Source organism: Xyrauchen texanus, chromosome 35, assembly GCF_025860055.1.
Source record: "Xyrauchen texanus isolate HMW12.3.18 chromosome 35, RBS_HiC_50CHRs, whole genome shotgun sequence".
Lineage (NCBI taxonomy): Eukaryota > Metazoa > Chordata > Actinopteri > Cypriniformes > Catostomidae > Xyrauchen > Xyrauchen texanus.
In genome coordinates this window covers 24,053,912-24,070,186 of record NC_068310.1, presented here as the reverse complement: position 1 = coordinate 24,070,186, position 16,275 = coordinate 24,053,912, and the positions used below count along the sequence as shown (strand labels likewise).

Genomic DNA, 16,275 nt, shown 5'->3' with positions numbered 1-16,275 from the left:
TTTATATTTAGGTATGGGAGCTTCACCTTCCAGACAAAACGCTGCATCTTTCTGTTTCTTGTTGGTTGTTTTTTTGACAATTTTATTGATTGACAATTTACTTTTTGAATTTTGATATTTGAACTAAATGATAGGTAACATACTTTTTCTGTCCTCTCTTTGTAACATCATGTTCAGGTATGACTGTAATCATAATGTGTCATTACAAAACAACACCTCAAACCAAATGCAGAGCTTGTAATAATATCTAGAAATTATCTTCTCTATAACCAGGGTTGTATTAATGATCTCTACATACCTGAATGAGTAAAGTCCCAAACATCTAAAACAAAAAAGGCGATTGGCTCTTTTATCTGAAAGGTGGGACTTTAAGCTGCTATATCCACCCCCTCTAGCTGCTCTGCATCTGTTCATGCAAGAATATTCCCTCTCTATCTGTCTAAGACACAAAGACAAACAGACACACATTTGTGTGGCAAATATCAACTTCACGGAAGCATCGTCCAGCTCTGGCCCTGCCTGAGAGGCGGCCCTTGAACATCAGTACTGGCATGCAAATCCAGTGGCGCTTGTTGTCTGCTTTCTCTCTCTCTCTCTCTCTCTCTCTCTCTCTCTCTCTCTCTCTCTCTCTCTCTCTGTCTCTGCCTTCCTCTTTCTCCGTCTCATAAGAAGGTTGGAAACTTTGTTCTGCAGTGCTAGCGAGAGTTGAAGTATGTATTATTCCCCTTTCTAATTTGTTCTCCTAACCTCTTTTTCTCTCTCACTCTTTCCTCTCATTCTGCCCTCTCAAAGATCACAAGCAGGGACTGGACTGGAGGAAGACAGTACCCAGCTACACACAGTCCAGCAGCAACATGGACTTTCGCAACTGGAACACACAGCCACGTGACGAGGGCCAAGACCCACTGCCGAAGAACTGGGAGATGGCCTATACTGAGACGGGAATGGTCTACTTTATAGAGTGAGTTGCTTGTGTAGTTTACTAGGCCGATTACACAATTAGTTTGTGATGGCTTACTGTGATGGATCAACATTCTTGTTGGTGCAGGACCGGCATGCTCATCAAGCAATCAGTTTTAGGGTTTGGTTTAGAGTTATAATGAGGATTAAGTCTGGGATTAATTTCATAACATTTCATTGACATTTTTAAGAAATCATTTCCCTCTGATTTTAAGGGTGGTTAAAATTTGCAGGATGGGGCTTGCAAATGCATAAATGTTAAAGACATGTCCTAGGCAAAATCGTGGCCAATATCAATGATGGATGGATGGTGACATTCTTGGGCCATGTCCACACTAATACATTTTCAGAAACCTCATTTATTTTGCTACGTTTAAGCCTCTTATCCACACTGGAATAGCGTTTTCTTCCACTGGAAAAGTGAGCATTTCGAAGATGCTATCCATTACCTCATACTTAAGAAAAAAATGGCATTAGAGTTTTAAAATTAAATGGATTAAGGTCAAAGTATACATCGGTTGTCCACACTGCTGATCGCTCTGTGTACAATATACTGTACGTGATGTAAATTTTGTTATCAGCAAAGTCTGCATTGACTGTGCGTTTGATCCTGAACGAAACTGCTGCAACACACATTTATTTGCCTAATTGCCTGTTGTGGATGTTGCATTCTGTGAATGAAGACCTTATAATCAACATTGTATTTATTTAACTATGTATATTGTATAATTACTACGTACTGTATATTGTACATGCATAGCTTATCTAGATACAAATAAAACATTATTAGAGGTAAGAAGTACATTTCTCAGTTGTTTCCAAGTCTTCACTGAATTATTGTTATGATGCATTAATACAGATTTGATGCTGACAGGTTTTGACTGTGAAGCAGATCTGTTATTAAAATGATACTTAACTGCTAATTAACAGTATGCTTGTTATGATTCCAATGCTGATAAATCCACCACACGTGGAATTAAATTAATTGCTTATTTTAGCTTATTTTGGTGAGGCTCCCTTATTTTGAGCTTGTTTTTCCAGACCAGGTTGCTTGTTTCTCTTGCGAGATCTGATGACACTACAATTGGTATTTCACCCACCCTTAGCACAGAGTACTGTCATTTTTTAAAGGACTTTATTAACCATTCTTTAATTTTGTTCTAACCGGTAACCATTTGGAAAGACGGCTGAAGAACTTCTGAATGAAAATATACAGTTTTTGCTCAGAACGAACCTAAATGAAAAGCATTTTGTTTTTAGTCCCTGAAAAGAGTATCAAAAAGAAATGGTAGTGGGGGCCTGGGTAGCTCAGCGAGTATTGACGCTGACTGCCAACCCTGGAGCCATGAGTTCGAATCCAGTGACTCCAGCCTGGTCTCCTAAGCAAACAAATTGGCACGTGGGTTAACCTCCTCGTGGTCGCTATAATGTGTGGTTCCCATTCTCAGAGGGGCGTGTGGTGAGTTGTGCGTGTATGCCGCGGAGAACAGCGTGGGCCTCCACGCGCCTACATCTCCACAGTAACGCGCTCAACAAGCCACGAGTCAACTTAGATTCGTTCTCCGCCACCTGGTTTGAGGCGAGTCACTAAGCCACCACGAGGACTTAGAGCACATTGGGAATTGGGCATTCCAAATTGTGGAGAAAAGGGGAGAAAATCAAAAAGAAATGGTAGTTCACATGTTTCAAATGCATTTATTTTTGCTCGCTGTCAAAATAGTATACTTTGAAATGCAATGCGGTCGACGTGGTGTGATCCGATCCGGAATGCGGAAAAACCCATATAAAATATACCCGGGGTTTTAGTTTGGACATGGTCCTAGAATGAGCTCCTTATTATTTAGTTGTACATTTACATGTAACTGTGTGTGCAGAATAGATTTTTTAAAATAATTTTACTTTTGCAAATGGCGATTTAGCAAAATCTGCTATAGAGAATGAAAACCACTTTTATGGGCTTATTGAAGTTAGTGTAATTATGTGCTTTACTAAATTGTGTACATTTTGTGTACCAGGTAGAAAAATGCTTTGCTCTTCTTCATTTCTTTTAGAGAAAGCTCCAGGCTAAGTGTAAATATAAACCAACACAAATAAATACAGTTAAATGCAAGACAAAACAACATATTGACACTGGGTGTCTATGGGCCACTCGTTGCCCCCCAGAATTACATTATAAATGTTTAGCTTTTTATGTGTTTTTTTTTTTTTTTTCTCATTCTGTCTTTGTTTCTACAAACTGGGGGATAAATCAACATAAATGTATTTGGTTATCAACAGTATGCCACATTGATAGAGCTTAAGTTGTATTTATATTGTGTCCTAACCATGCACAATGCAATAAACTGTCAATCGACAAAAGCCATCTCTTTCACTTAAATTAGTTTTTTTCCAAACCATCCACAACTACAAACAGCAACAGGATATTTTGTTTGATTGCTTGGTTTCTTTTTCTGCTGCGATGTGTATTGAAGACACACCCTTAGTAAAATCTTACCAAAATCCTATTCCACATAACAGTACATGAAACATCCAATGTCTACAGATTGGCTGTGATTGTGTCACATCACACAGCAAATTTCACGTTCAGCATAAAGAGACAAATGTAATTATTGGAAACTTGTTATTTCTGGTAAGGACAGCATGTTTAGGGCTATGTACAGATGGCAAGGCCTTCTGTACATAGGCATTAAAAAGTTTTTGGAGAGATATTATTTTAGAATATCTGCAACAGGGCGATTTCTGCCCATAAATACTGCACAAGTTGTGCTACATAACGAGGAACCCACTGTGGTGTATTTCCAGACAACGGAACAAAGAAAGATTTGTGGGTCCATCTTTTCCAGTTTTGCCTGTGATGTACTGTAACCTACCCCAGATGTAAACAGCAGCTCTCCAGCTAAAGAGCTCACTCGGTAAACAGACCTCCGGAACTCCTGCAGACACATCAAGCATGAAAGACTGGTGGGAATAGAAACTGCTCTTCTCCAGCGGTCTGACTCTGAAGCTTCCTTGATAGCTTCTTTTTTTTTTTCTTTCTCCAGACTCTTCTATTACCTTTGTCTGTGGTCACACAGCCCTTAAGCAAGCATCTCTGCTGCCCAAACAGAGGACGAGAGAGCCAGCCAATCATTACTTCATTCTCTGAACAGTGCAAACAATGGCTAAGTGAAGCTTTCCCAGCAGGCCTTGCTTCCTCACACATGTCTGTCTGCGAGCAAAACCTTGTCATGAATATTTCATATTTTAAAGGCACATTTATGTTAGTAGACTCTCTAGGAGAGACAACAAAAGCAGTTTTTGGAAAGGACCTCTAACAATATGAAAGACCAGATTTTTCCACAAAAGAAATGTTTGCTATCGGTTGTTAGCGAGCATTGAGCTGTGTTTATTGGCTGTTGTCATTGTTACACTGAGGAATTTTTATATAGCTGCAGATTTATGCAGTGTTGGGTCGCAAACACTGTTGAATATGTTAATACTGTATAATATTTAAAAGAATAGTTCAACCAAAAATAATATAAAATGTGTTTTTTTTTCCTTGAAGACTTTATCAGTAACCTTATTAAAGCTGTTTTATTCTACATGGAGGGGGTCTCCTCATGGGGGCTCCCATGTTAGGATCAAAGGACCAGTCCAATACAACTAGTTTAATCCAAGTAACCGCCCTGTTATTGGACACTATTCACAGTCCGCCCTGATTAATTTAATCCATGAGTGAAAGTGAATTTCTACAATGGCATCTTTAACTGAAAACTATTGATTTTGAATGATGCTGCATCCACACCAGAAGGTGTCACTGTAAGTCTAAGATGACACAACAAGTTACTGAGTGTATCTTTAAATCAGTAAATACCTAAAAAGTACCACATGACTTGGGTGCTCTATTCTAAGTGTTCTGAAGCTGAACAGCCCGAATTTTAACAACGTATTCACTGATAATCTTCCCCTCCAGTGAGCTGATACTTTGAGATCCAGAGTAGTTCATTTCTGTGAGAGAATTCCTTTTAGTATTAGATGAGTGAACTCCAGTGTAATTAAAGGTAGGGGTGGAATGATAAAAATGTAAGGCATGCAAAAAGGGTTTGTTTGCTAAGTGTTTGTTTGTATGTTTTTATCCCTATGTGTAGTCATAATACCAAGACCACGACCTGGCTCGACCCACGGCTGGCGAAGAGAGCTAAACCCCCTGAAAAATGTGATGATGGAGGTAAGACCAAGTCTATTCATGAATCACACACAGAGTAACAGTAAATAGACCCTATAGCTGAGATGTGAGGCATTAGCCTCTCTCAGCCCTATCCTGATCTCATTAAATTTACGTGAATATGAAATTTTTGCAATTCAAAATGTATGTGCTGTTTAACACGTTTTGCTGCAGTTTTCCAGTGAAATGTCCAGCAGGGGGACCAAAAGCAAGTAAAATGGTGTCGTATTCAGACAAGGTTTTAAGGTGAATTTTAGATGAATTTTAGTTTTTAAAACATACTTCCCTAACCTAAATCTTTTGCCAGAACCTAACCAATAGTGTTTTAAAATATAAATGAGACATTTAAAATAGACATCCTTACCAAATCATTGCCTAAACCTAACCATTGGTGTTTTAAAATATATATGAGTAGTTAAATAAGACATCTTTACCTTATCAATGCCTAAATCTAACCAGTAGTGTTTTAAAATATAAATGAGACGTTAAAAAGACATCCTTACCTTATCAATGCATAAATCAATCAATTAGTGTTTTAAAATATAAATGAGATGTTAAAAAAGACAAATCAATGCCTAAACTGAACAATTAGTGCTTTAAAATGCAGAAGCAAAATTTAAAATGGCATTTTCTGATGCAGCCACATCATTTTGTGCTACTTCTATGTCTATAGATATTAGTGGATTTGAGCCATGGCCCTCTGTCTCAAGAGTAATAATAAGTGTACTGTATATATGTAGGAGGGTCTGTTATACAAGCATTAAAATGTATAGTTCTCTTACGAGAGGTTCTCTCGTATTGCGTAAGCTAGCTTACGCTACGGGAAAGATTCATCTTTTCTGAGATATTGAAGCCAAAAAATTATCCTTAATTTTGTATCATTTGTCAACGCAGTGCAGCAACTGCAGTCCTTGAGCGGGCTAGCTAGCGACCTCATTGGTTGCTCTGCGGCAACTGCTGCAGCCTATAGACGAACTTGGGCGAACTCGCGTCCAATGAGAGGCGTCCGCGCCCTTACTGCATCAAAGCCCGCCAAAATGGGCGTGGCTAGAGTGCATATAAGCGTAGTTCGTAGGCTGGAACCCTGATTTTCATCTCTTCAGCGAAGCTCTTCGCATCTCTGAACTGGAAGCCGCGTCGCCGTTCGAGGGGCATCTAGCAAGCTTGGACAGCGCTCGAAGAAGCCGGCCGTCTCCGCCCCCTTCAGACCAAGCTCTGCTTTCTTCAGAGCCGTCGCCGCGCAACACCCCTTCCTGCCGGAACTCCACACTGAGCTTGCAAAGTCGTGGAACGCGCCTTTCTCGGCCAGGATCCGTTCCCACGTCTCCACCCCTCTCGCTTCGGTGGACGGCGCCACCGAGAAGGGCTACTCCTCCATCCCCCCGGTCGAGGATTCGGTAGCAGCACACCTTTGCCCGCCCTCCGTGAGATGGCGGTCTAAGCCAGTGCTCCCGTCTAAGGCCTGCAGAGCGACTTCCGCTTATGTTGGCCGCGCCTATTCCGCCGCCGGTCAAGCCGCATCTGCTCTGCACTCCATGGCCGTCTTACAGATCCTCCAAGCGGACCTTCTTCGGGAGTGGGATGAGAAAGGCAGGCACCCAGAGGCTGTTACAGATCTAAGAAGCGTGACGGACCTCGCCCTTCGCGCCACCAAAGCTGCAGCCCAAGCTCTAGGGAAGTGCATGGCCTCGCTGACTGTGACTGAGAGACACCTGTGGCTAACACTAGCCGACATGGGAGAAGCAGAGCGCTTCACGTTCCTGTGGCTAACGCTAGCCGACATGGGAGAAGCAGAGCGCTCCACGTTCCTCAACGCACCGCTCTCTCCAACCGGTCTCTTCGGCTCCGCGGTGAGTGGCATTGTTGACCGCTTTTCAGAAGTCCAGAAAGCCACCCAAGCCATGAACCTCTTCCTGCCGCGTCGCGCTAGCTCTTCTGCAGGCCGCCCACGTGACCAGCCTCCTGCACGAGCCTCTTCACAGCGCCCAGCTCAACAAAGTCAGACTTCTCAGCGTCGACAGGGCGGCCGCCCTCGATCGCGCTCAGACAGCCGCTGCAGACTGCCGCCCCCCCCGCGGACCTCGGTCTAAGTTTGCGCTGAAACCTGAGCAACCGAAGTCCTCCTAGCCTTGTTGAAAAAACGACGGCTCAGTCCCGCCGCGGCCGGACCACCGTCAAAGCTTCGCCCCCTGTCAGTCCCCCTCTCTCAGGCTACTACAGTGGTGGATTCAGCAGCCAACAAGCCGGTGATACTGCCCGCTTGCCTGCACTCAAACGCCGTTTTCACGGCGACCCAAAGAAATCTTGTAAAGAGCAAACATGCCTTATGTGTAGAAAATGTGCCCACAATCCAGTGTTCACCCCTACACACAAGCATTACACTTCCCGTGTTCCTATCAGAGCCCACTCACATAAAGCGGACACAGCCCGCTCGAGTGTTAGAGTCAATAAACGCGCTCACGAATCCGCGCGCGCCCCTTCTCTGGCCGCTCTGTCACACGACCAGCCTTATGTGTAGAAAATGTGCCCACAATCCAGTGTTCACCTCTACACACAAGCATTACACTTCCCGTGTCCCGATCAGAGCCCACTCACATAAAGCGGACACAAACCGCTCGAGTGTTAGAGTCAATAAACGCGCTCACGAATACGTGCGCGCGCCCATTCTCTGCCCGCTCTGTCACACGGCCAGCAAACACTTCTCTGTATGTAAGTCCCGTGCCCGTGACTATGCTCGCGCATCACTTAACAGATGTGACTCTTTCCCCATTCACCTCAAACGGGAAGTCACTCACAGAACAGCCTGTCCCTGCTGTCTACGAGCAGTCATGCATAAGCACAGTAAGCGCGCTCACACATTCTGTTCAGCGCGCTGTGTGCAGCAATCAGGGCGATTTGGCCATTCACCCTCTAGCGTTACGCTTCAAAGCGTGGGACGCTATCCCAGGGATATCCAAATGGGTGTTAAGCACAATAAAACAGGGCTATTTGCTACAGTTCGATCGCCGCCCTCCCGCTTCAGAGCGCTGCTCGAAACTATTGTGAACACGGAAGCAGCCTGCATGCTTCGTTCAGAAATAGCAAACCTTCTGTGCAAAAGGGCCATAGAGAAAGTGCCGCCTTCGCTGAGCGAGTCGGGGTTTTACAGCCATTATTTTCTTGTTCCCAAGAAAGACGGCGGCCTCAGACCAATATTAGATCTCAGGGGTTTGAACAAGGTGCTTGCAAAAAGACCGTTCAAAATGCTTACAATCAGGAAACTCCTCGCGCATACGCGCCACAATTTCCTTTTTCTCGAAAAGCCTACTTTCAGATTCAGATAAATCCCTGTCACAGGCCATTCTTGAGATTCGCCTTCGACGGCCAGGTTTATCAATACACCGTCCTTCCGTTCGGCCTGTCTTTAGCACCCCGTACTTTCACGAAGTGCATGGATGCGGCGCTCGCACCCCTGCGGAGTCAGGGCTTGCGAATTCTGAACTATTTGGACGACTGGCTGATTATGGCACAGTCACATACGGAGCTTCTGTCTCACAGAACAGTTCTCCTCAGCCATCTGAACAGTTTGGGTCTTGCAGTCAATTGGACCAAGAGCTCACTACAGCCCAGTCAGGCAATTTCCTTCCTTGGAATAGAACTAGACTCCGTGGCTATGACGGCTCGCTTATCTACACAGTGCGCGCTCCGTGTTCAGCGACTAGCCGCGTCCTTTCAGATGAACAGCCTCACGCCTCTGAAAAAATTTCAGAGAGTGCTAGGTTACATGGCCTCAGCCGCAGCAGTACTTCAGCTGGGTTTACTGCGCATGCGCCGCTTCAGCATTGGCTAAACACCCGCGCGTCTCGCCGGGCTTGGGCCACAGGCCGCCAGCCGATCAAGTTGACTCAGACCTGTATTTCAGCTCTGCAGCCCTGGACAGTGGCCGAATGGTATCAGCGGGGAGTGACGATGGGAGCTGTATCTCACCGAAAAGTCATCTCGACAGACGCGTCCAACACGGGTTGGGGTGCGGTCTGCGAGGGCTCTCCGGTTTTTGGCCTATGGTCAGTTCAGGAAAAGCTCCTTCACATAAATTGTCTGGAAATGATAGCGGTCGAGTACGCGCTTGTGCGCTTTCTCCCGGTCATTCAGGGTCACCACGTCCTGGTCCGTTCGGACAACAGATCTGTGGTATCCTACCTAAAATGTCAGGGCGGTGTCAGATCCAGGAACCTCTTCCATCTGACGAAACGCATACTGAGTTGGTCCCAGTGCCAGCTGCGCTCGCTGAGGGCGACGCACGTGCCAGGCCACCTGAACGACGGCCCAGACAGACTGTCCAGAGACAATATTCCTCCAGGGGAATGGTCCCTGCACGCTCAAACAGTCCAGAAGTTATGGCGCATATTCGGCAGAGCAGAGATAGACCTCTTTGCGTCAGAAGAGAACTCTCACTGCCCAATATTTTTCTCGAGCGAGGACGCAGCTGGCCCAGGACTGGCCCAACCGCCCGCTTTACGCCTTCCCTCCCGTCTCGCTATTGCCACAGGTAATGCAGAGGATCAGGGAAACGCGTCACTCGGTGCTCCTCATAGCCCCGCATGGGAGAATCAGACATGGTTCCCGGAGCTTACGCAGCTGTCACTGACAGCGCCGTGGCCCATCCCAGTGAGAGCAGATCTCCTCTCTCAAGCTCGCGGCACGATCTGGCATCCCCACCCAGAGCGCTGGGCGCTGCACGCGTGGGTGATCAACGACTACCCATCGCTCTGCCAGAAGGGGTAATAAACACCATCATACACGCTAGAGCCCCTTCCACGAGAAGACTCTATGCGTCAAAATGGTCTGTGTTTTCAAAATGGTGCACCGACAGAGACCTGGACCCACGGACATGTGGGGTGTCGTCGCTGCTTGTGTTTTTACAAGAGCTGCTGGATAAGGGCAGATCCCCATCCACGCTCAAAGTGTATGTGGCGGCCGTCGCGGCGTTCGCTGAACCCCTGCACGGCCAGTCACTGGGAAAAAACGAGCTGGTCATCCGCTTCCTCAAGGGAGCTAGAAGGATGAACCCCCCGCGCCCCCCATCGGTTCCTATCTGGGATCTTTCTATACCGCTTCAATCCGTGGATTTGAAATACCTTTCACTCAAAACCGTTTTTCTGACTGCCCTGTCATCAGTCAAAAGTGTGGGAGACCTTCACGCACTGTCTGTCAGCGCTGCGTGTTTTGAGTTTGGACCAAGTGACTCCAAGGTCATTTGAAAGCCTAGACACGGCTATGTTCCCAAGGTGATCGGTACTCCTTTCAGAGCACAGGTCATTTCCCTATCGGCGCTGCCAGCATCCGATAGCGAACGCGACGCCAATCTCCTTTGCCCTGTCAGAGCACTGAGATTGTATACTGCACGCTCCGCCTCTTTCAGACGCTCTGAGCAGCTTTTCGTTTCGTTCGGAGGCGCACCAAAGGTCTCGCCGCCTCGAAACAGACACTGTCTAGATGGATAGTGGATGCTATTGCTGCCGCATACGCGTCAAAAGACCTGCCATGCCCGTTGGGCATTAGGGCTCACTCCACTAGAGGCATGGCCTCATCGTGGGCATGGTCCAGCGGGATTTCCATTCACGACATATGTGTGGCAGCGGGCTGGGCTTCCCCTTCCACCTTTGTCAGATTTTACAATCTGGAAGTGCCCGCCCTGCAGGCAAAACTACTAGTGGTTTAATACGCTACAGCTCCCCTGGTGAGCTGCACTGATGGGACTCATTCCACACAGACCGGCACCGCCGCACTGTCGTTCCCTTCCCACTATGTGCTTATGTATTACACACACACTGGCCCGCACTCTTGCCGGCCAAATATTATTTCCCCACTCACAAGGGCTCCCCCGGGTCCCCCCACCCCCGGTGCTCATGCAGTGGATGCTTGGCGCGCACGGCGTTGACAATGGGTTCCCGTAGCGTAAGCTAGCTTACGCAATACGAGAGAACCTCTCGTAAGAGAACGAATCGGTTACCTAACGTAACCTCGGTTCTCTCTAGATGAGGGAACGAGTATTGCATAGCCGGCCGTGCTCGCGCCACGAGCGACTTTCGCTTCATTCAATGAAAACCAGGGTTCCAGCCTACGAACTACGCTTATATGCACTCTAGCCTATTTTGGCGGGCTTTGATGCAGTAAGCGCGCGGACGCCTCTCATTGGACGCGAGTTCGCCCAAGTTCGTCTATAGGCTGCAGCAGTTGCCGCAGAGCAACCAATGAGCTCGCTAGCTAGCCCGCTCAAGGTCTGCAGTTGCTGCACTGCGTTGACAAATGATACAAAATTAAGGATAATTTTTTGGCTTCAATATCTCAGAAAAGATTAATCTTTCCCGTAGCGTAAGCTAGTTTACGCAATACTCGTTCCCTCATCTAGAGAGAACCGAGGTTACGTTAGGTAACCGATTCGTTTTTCAAAAGATGCATTACAGTAAAAGTGTTTCAATATCATAAAATAGAAGGATCCGAGTAATAGAGAGAAAAATAAGTATTTATTATGTAATTTGCCATTAAAGTCATGAGTAAAAGTGAATAAATCACACAGTTGTTGTACCACCTCTAGTGTTCATTTCACCTGGAAACTGCTACTTGATAGAAGTAGTAGCTCGTTACTGGAAAAGCTCAACTATTTTGAAAATGGCTGAGCTATTGTTATGCTACTGCAAAATACAGTTGTTTTAGTATCGTAACCACTTTTAGTTAGTTAAAGTACTCCCCAACACTGCAGAGAAAAGACAATGCATGATTCTCCATAAAGCTTATAATTACCTCCACCCTCTGATCTCTTCTCTGCCAAAATACACGTGTAAATCCTTCTTGACATTCCTGGTGTTTGGCATCTCAAAATTTTTAATGTTAGAAATCAGACCCCCTGGTGTTAAGCACTTGGGTGATTTGCATCTGTTACAGCTGTCTCTGATATGCCTGTCTGATTCTCTGCAGAACTTCCATATGGCTGGGAGAAGATTGAAGACCCGCAGTACGGGACGTATTTCGTGGAGTGAGTATGCATATATCAGTTATGGTCTCGTAGGAGGCAAATATTTTTTTTTCCACAACATCTAGGTTTAGGCATTAGTTTTCTGTTTTAAATTTGGCTTCGTCTTTTCTCAATTTTCATCTCATCTTTCAAAATTCCTTTTCGGGGGAATAATAACAGTCGTACAGAAAATAAAGCAAATTAGAAACATCCTAGCCCTCATCCTCAAGCCAAACAATCAACTCAATACAGAAGAAAGTAATGCAACTTACATAAGTTGTTTGATTTGGCAGTGTTATTATATAAATAACTTTTGAATGCCAAGTCACAATTCTAAACCATCATGTTCTGTGTTAAGCAAGATTTTAATATTTGAGGCTGTTGCAGACTAACTATTGGTCATGAAATATTCATTTTCATTAAGTGACACTATTATTACTATTTTTCTATAAAAATTGGTCACCTGAAATTGTTACTTTAAAGGGGTCATGACATGAGAAACCAAATTTGCCTTGATCTTTTGGTATATAAGAGGTCTTTGTATCATTAAAACGTCCTGCAAGTTTAATATTTTAAGACGTCCTCCCCATTCTAAACGAATCATTTATTTAATCAAGCTCAAAATACAGCTCGTTCTGGATTCATGGTTAGAAGTGACGTGTCGGTTAGAAGTGACGTAACAGCGTTTGCATATGACCGCCTCCAGCACAAGATAACTACGATTTAAGCGCAAGACAACTACGCTCATTTCGTATCGCCGTGCGCCTCACAAGTGTTCAGTCGATGGACAGCGAGCTCTGACAGAGACTACTTGTGCACAGGAAAATTACGATGCCACACAGATGTGCTGTTCCTGGCTGTGGTCAAACAAAACCTCTGAATAAGCTGCCGAAAGATTCAGACGTCAGGGAAAAATGGGTGCAGTTTATTTTTTGCGGACGTTCCAGTCACGGCAGTGTTAACTTAAGCGTTTGTTCTGTACATTTTAAGGATGACTGTTTTGAGAACAAATCTCAATATGATGCTGGCTTTGCCAGAAAACTGTTGCTCAAAGATAAGTCCGTGCAGACTATTCTGGGAACAACGACGATGCAAACTGTAAGTAATCTATTTTAAACTTTAAACTACTTTTTAAAGCGCAATTTCATTCATTATGAATAATCACAGTGTTTTTACTTAGTTTACTTGCATATTGTTCTGGCTGGAGGCGTCAATAATTGATACATAGGCACTGACGTTAGCCAATCATAACAGTGGGCGTTAACACTGAAGTCTTAAATGGAAAACGCCCCCAAAACAGACTGTTTGAATCAGAGGATGAGAAACAGGGTGGGAAAAGGTCATAAATCACTAGATTTTAAAAGTTTTTCTTAAAAAAATATATATTAATACTATAATTGCACCTAAGGGAACATAATAATACAATAAAAAAAACCATGTCATGACCCCTTTAAGGAGCTATTTCTATTTGATCAAACCCTTTAAATAAGTTTATAAGTTTTTTGGTGTAACCTAATGTATTCTCGTTGATTCAGACATATTAAATAATATTTTTTACATAAATCAATCCGGTTAATTTAGCTTTTACCACTTGAAGCGCATATCTTTGGATAATAGTTTTTTTCCCAGTGTGTTATGGCTAATTCACAGTCAGCCTGTCATTATTGCAAAGTAAAGGCCCCAACTTTTTGATCAAAACTTGTGATCATAGTGATCAGGTTGTGTATCATCCTAGAAAGATTGAATTTGTGATAATGAGGGCTGACTATACATTATCCCGCTTATTACACAGCTACATACCAAATAAATACATACATTGGTATACAATATTAATTTGTGTTGATATTATTTTATTATGTGAGAAAAGACCACATAGTGATACGAGAGACAAAAAAATAGTCGACACCAGAGAGCAAAGAAAGCATGTGAAAGATTTCATTTTAGTGCCATTATTATGGGTAAGGTCATCCATGCCATGCGAGGATATTTATGCAAGGTCAACAAAACATTGTTTTGTTTCTGAATGATACAGCATGGCATAATACCTCGTTATGCTCTCCCTGAATGATAAAAAGCTGAAACTTCATCAATCATATTAGAGCTGTAACTCTCTCTCTCGCTCTCTCTGTGGATTGGGTGGGTAAGTCTCAGATGAGTCATACACTGCAAAAACACAAACAGTACATTTCTTCTGCAAACTCGCAGTGCAGCGACTGCTTTTGTGAGTTATCCGTGGCTGTTAAAAGTTCTTCTGAGGTGCAGTCACAACCAGCAGGTGCAACATTTAAAGCAATGGTAAATTATGCAGACAAACTATTTTCTACACTTTATGTGCAATCTGTGGGCTGGTAGGGGTCGTTTCTATTGATAGAACAACACACCCCAGCACCAAGTGCTAACCTCTGCAGAAGAAGTTTGCGCTGTGAAGCTTGTGTCTCTTGAAATTCTTGCCACGGTAATATTGATGCATTTCAGCAGTTAACAAACACGAAAACAAATGTGGCATTTATAGACTAGAGGTTACGTGCACAGCAATTACAGAGGAAACTTTGAAATATGGCTGTGGTACCTGTAACCAAGGATGTGCTATTTAAGATTACTTGAAAGGTCATGAAGAGGTTTACTGCAATAATAACTTTCTTAATCAGAAATTATGAAAACAAGACAGTTATTTTTGGCTCACTTTCCAGCAGAATCCTATATACAGTTGAAGTCAGAAGTTTACATACACTTAGGTCATATTTTAACCACTCCACAGATTTCATATTAGCAAACTATTGTGCATGACACAAGTAATTTTTCCAACAATTGTTTAGAGACCGATTGTTTCACTTTTAATTGACTATATCACAATTCCAGTGGGTCAGAAGTTTACATACACCAAGTTATCTGTGCCTTTACACAGCTTTGAAAATTCCAGAAAATTATGTCAAGCATTTAGGCAATAAGCCAATTAGCTTCTAATAGGATGTGTACTGAATTGGAGGTGTACCTGTGGATGTATTTTAAGGCCTACCTTCAAACTCAGTGCCTCTTTGCTTGACATCATGGGAAAATCAAAAGAAATCAAGTAAGACCTCAGAAAAAAAGTTGAGGACCTCCACAAGTCTGGTTCATCCTTGGGATTTCCAGACACCTGTAGGTACCACGTTCATCTGTATGAACAATAGTACCCAAGTATAAACACCATGGGACCATGCAGCCATCATACCAAACAGGAAGGAGACACATTCTGTCTTCAAGAGATGAATGTAGTTTGGTGCAAAAAAGTGCAAATCAATCATAGAACAACAGCAAAGGACCTTGTGAAGTTGCTGGAGGAAACAGGTAGACAAGTATCTATATCCACAGTGAAACAAGTCCTGTATCAACATAACCTGAAAGACTGCTCAGCAAGAAAGAAGCCAATGCTTCAGAACCACCATAAAAAAGACAGACTACAGTTTGCACATGGGGACAAAGATCTTTCTTTTTGGAGAAATGTCTTTTGGTCTGATGAAACAAACATTTTACTGTTTGGCCATAATGACCATAGATATGTTTGGAGGAAAAAGAGTGAGGCTTGCCGAAGATCACCATCCCAACTGTGAAGCATGGTGGTGGCAGCATCATGTTGTGGGGGTGCTTTGCTGCAGGAAGGACTTGTGCACTTCACAAAATAGATGGCATCATGAGGAAGGAAAATGATGTGGATATATTGAAGCAACATCTCAAGACATCAGTCAGAAAGTTAAAACTTGGTTGCAAATTATTTTCTAAATTGACAATGACCCCAAGCATACCTCCAAATTTGTGGCAAATTGCTTAAGGACAACAAAGTCAAGGTACTGAAGTTGTTAGCACAACGCCCTGACCTCAATCTATTAAAAAAATTGTGGTCAGAACTGAAAAAGCTTGTGCGAGCAAGGAGGCCTATAAACCTAACTCGGTTACACCAGTTCAGTCTGGAGGAATGGGCCAAAATTCCAGCAACTTTTTGTAAGAAGTTTGTGGAAGGCTGCGCAAAACATTTGACCCAAGTTAAACAATTTAAAGGCAATGCTACCAAATACTAACAAAGTGTATGTAAACTGACCCACTGGGAATGTGATGAAAGAAATAAAAGCTGAAATAAATA

General features: G+C 43.8%; 1 protein-coding gene across 3 annotated transcripts in view; it reads left to right on the top strand.

Moving 5' to 3' along the window:
* The window catches only part of LOC127628456 (membrane-associated guanylate kinase, WW and PDZ domain-containing protein 3-like), a 216,917-nt gene that overhangs the window by 160,964 nt on the left and 39,678 nt on the right, over positions 1-16,275 (top strand). For 2 of the 3 annotated variants that reach the window (XM_052105203.1, XM_052105204.1), the window contains exons 5-7: positions 793-961; positions 5,088-5,167; positions 12,122-12,179. In XM_052105203.1, the coding sequence (XP_051961163.1) occupies positions 793-961; positions 5,088-5,167; positions 12,122-12,179 (307 nt within the window). Of the gene's footprint in view, positions 1-639; positions 711-792; positions 962-5,087; positions 5,168-12,121; positions 12,180-16,275 lie in introns of those variants that run through there. The other variant, XM_052105205.1, reaches the window with a different exon arrangement.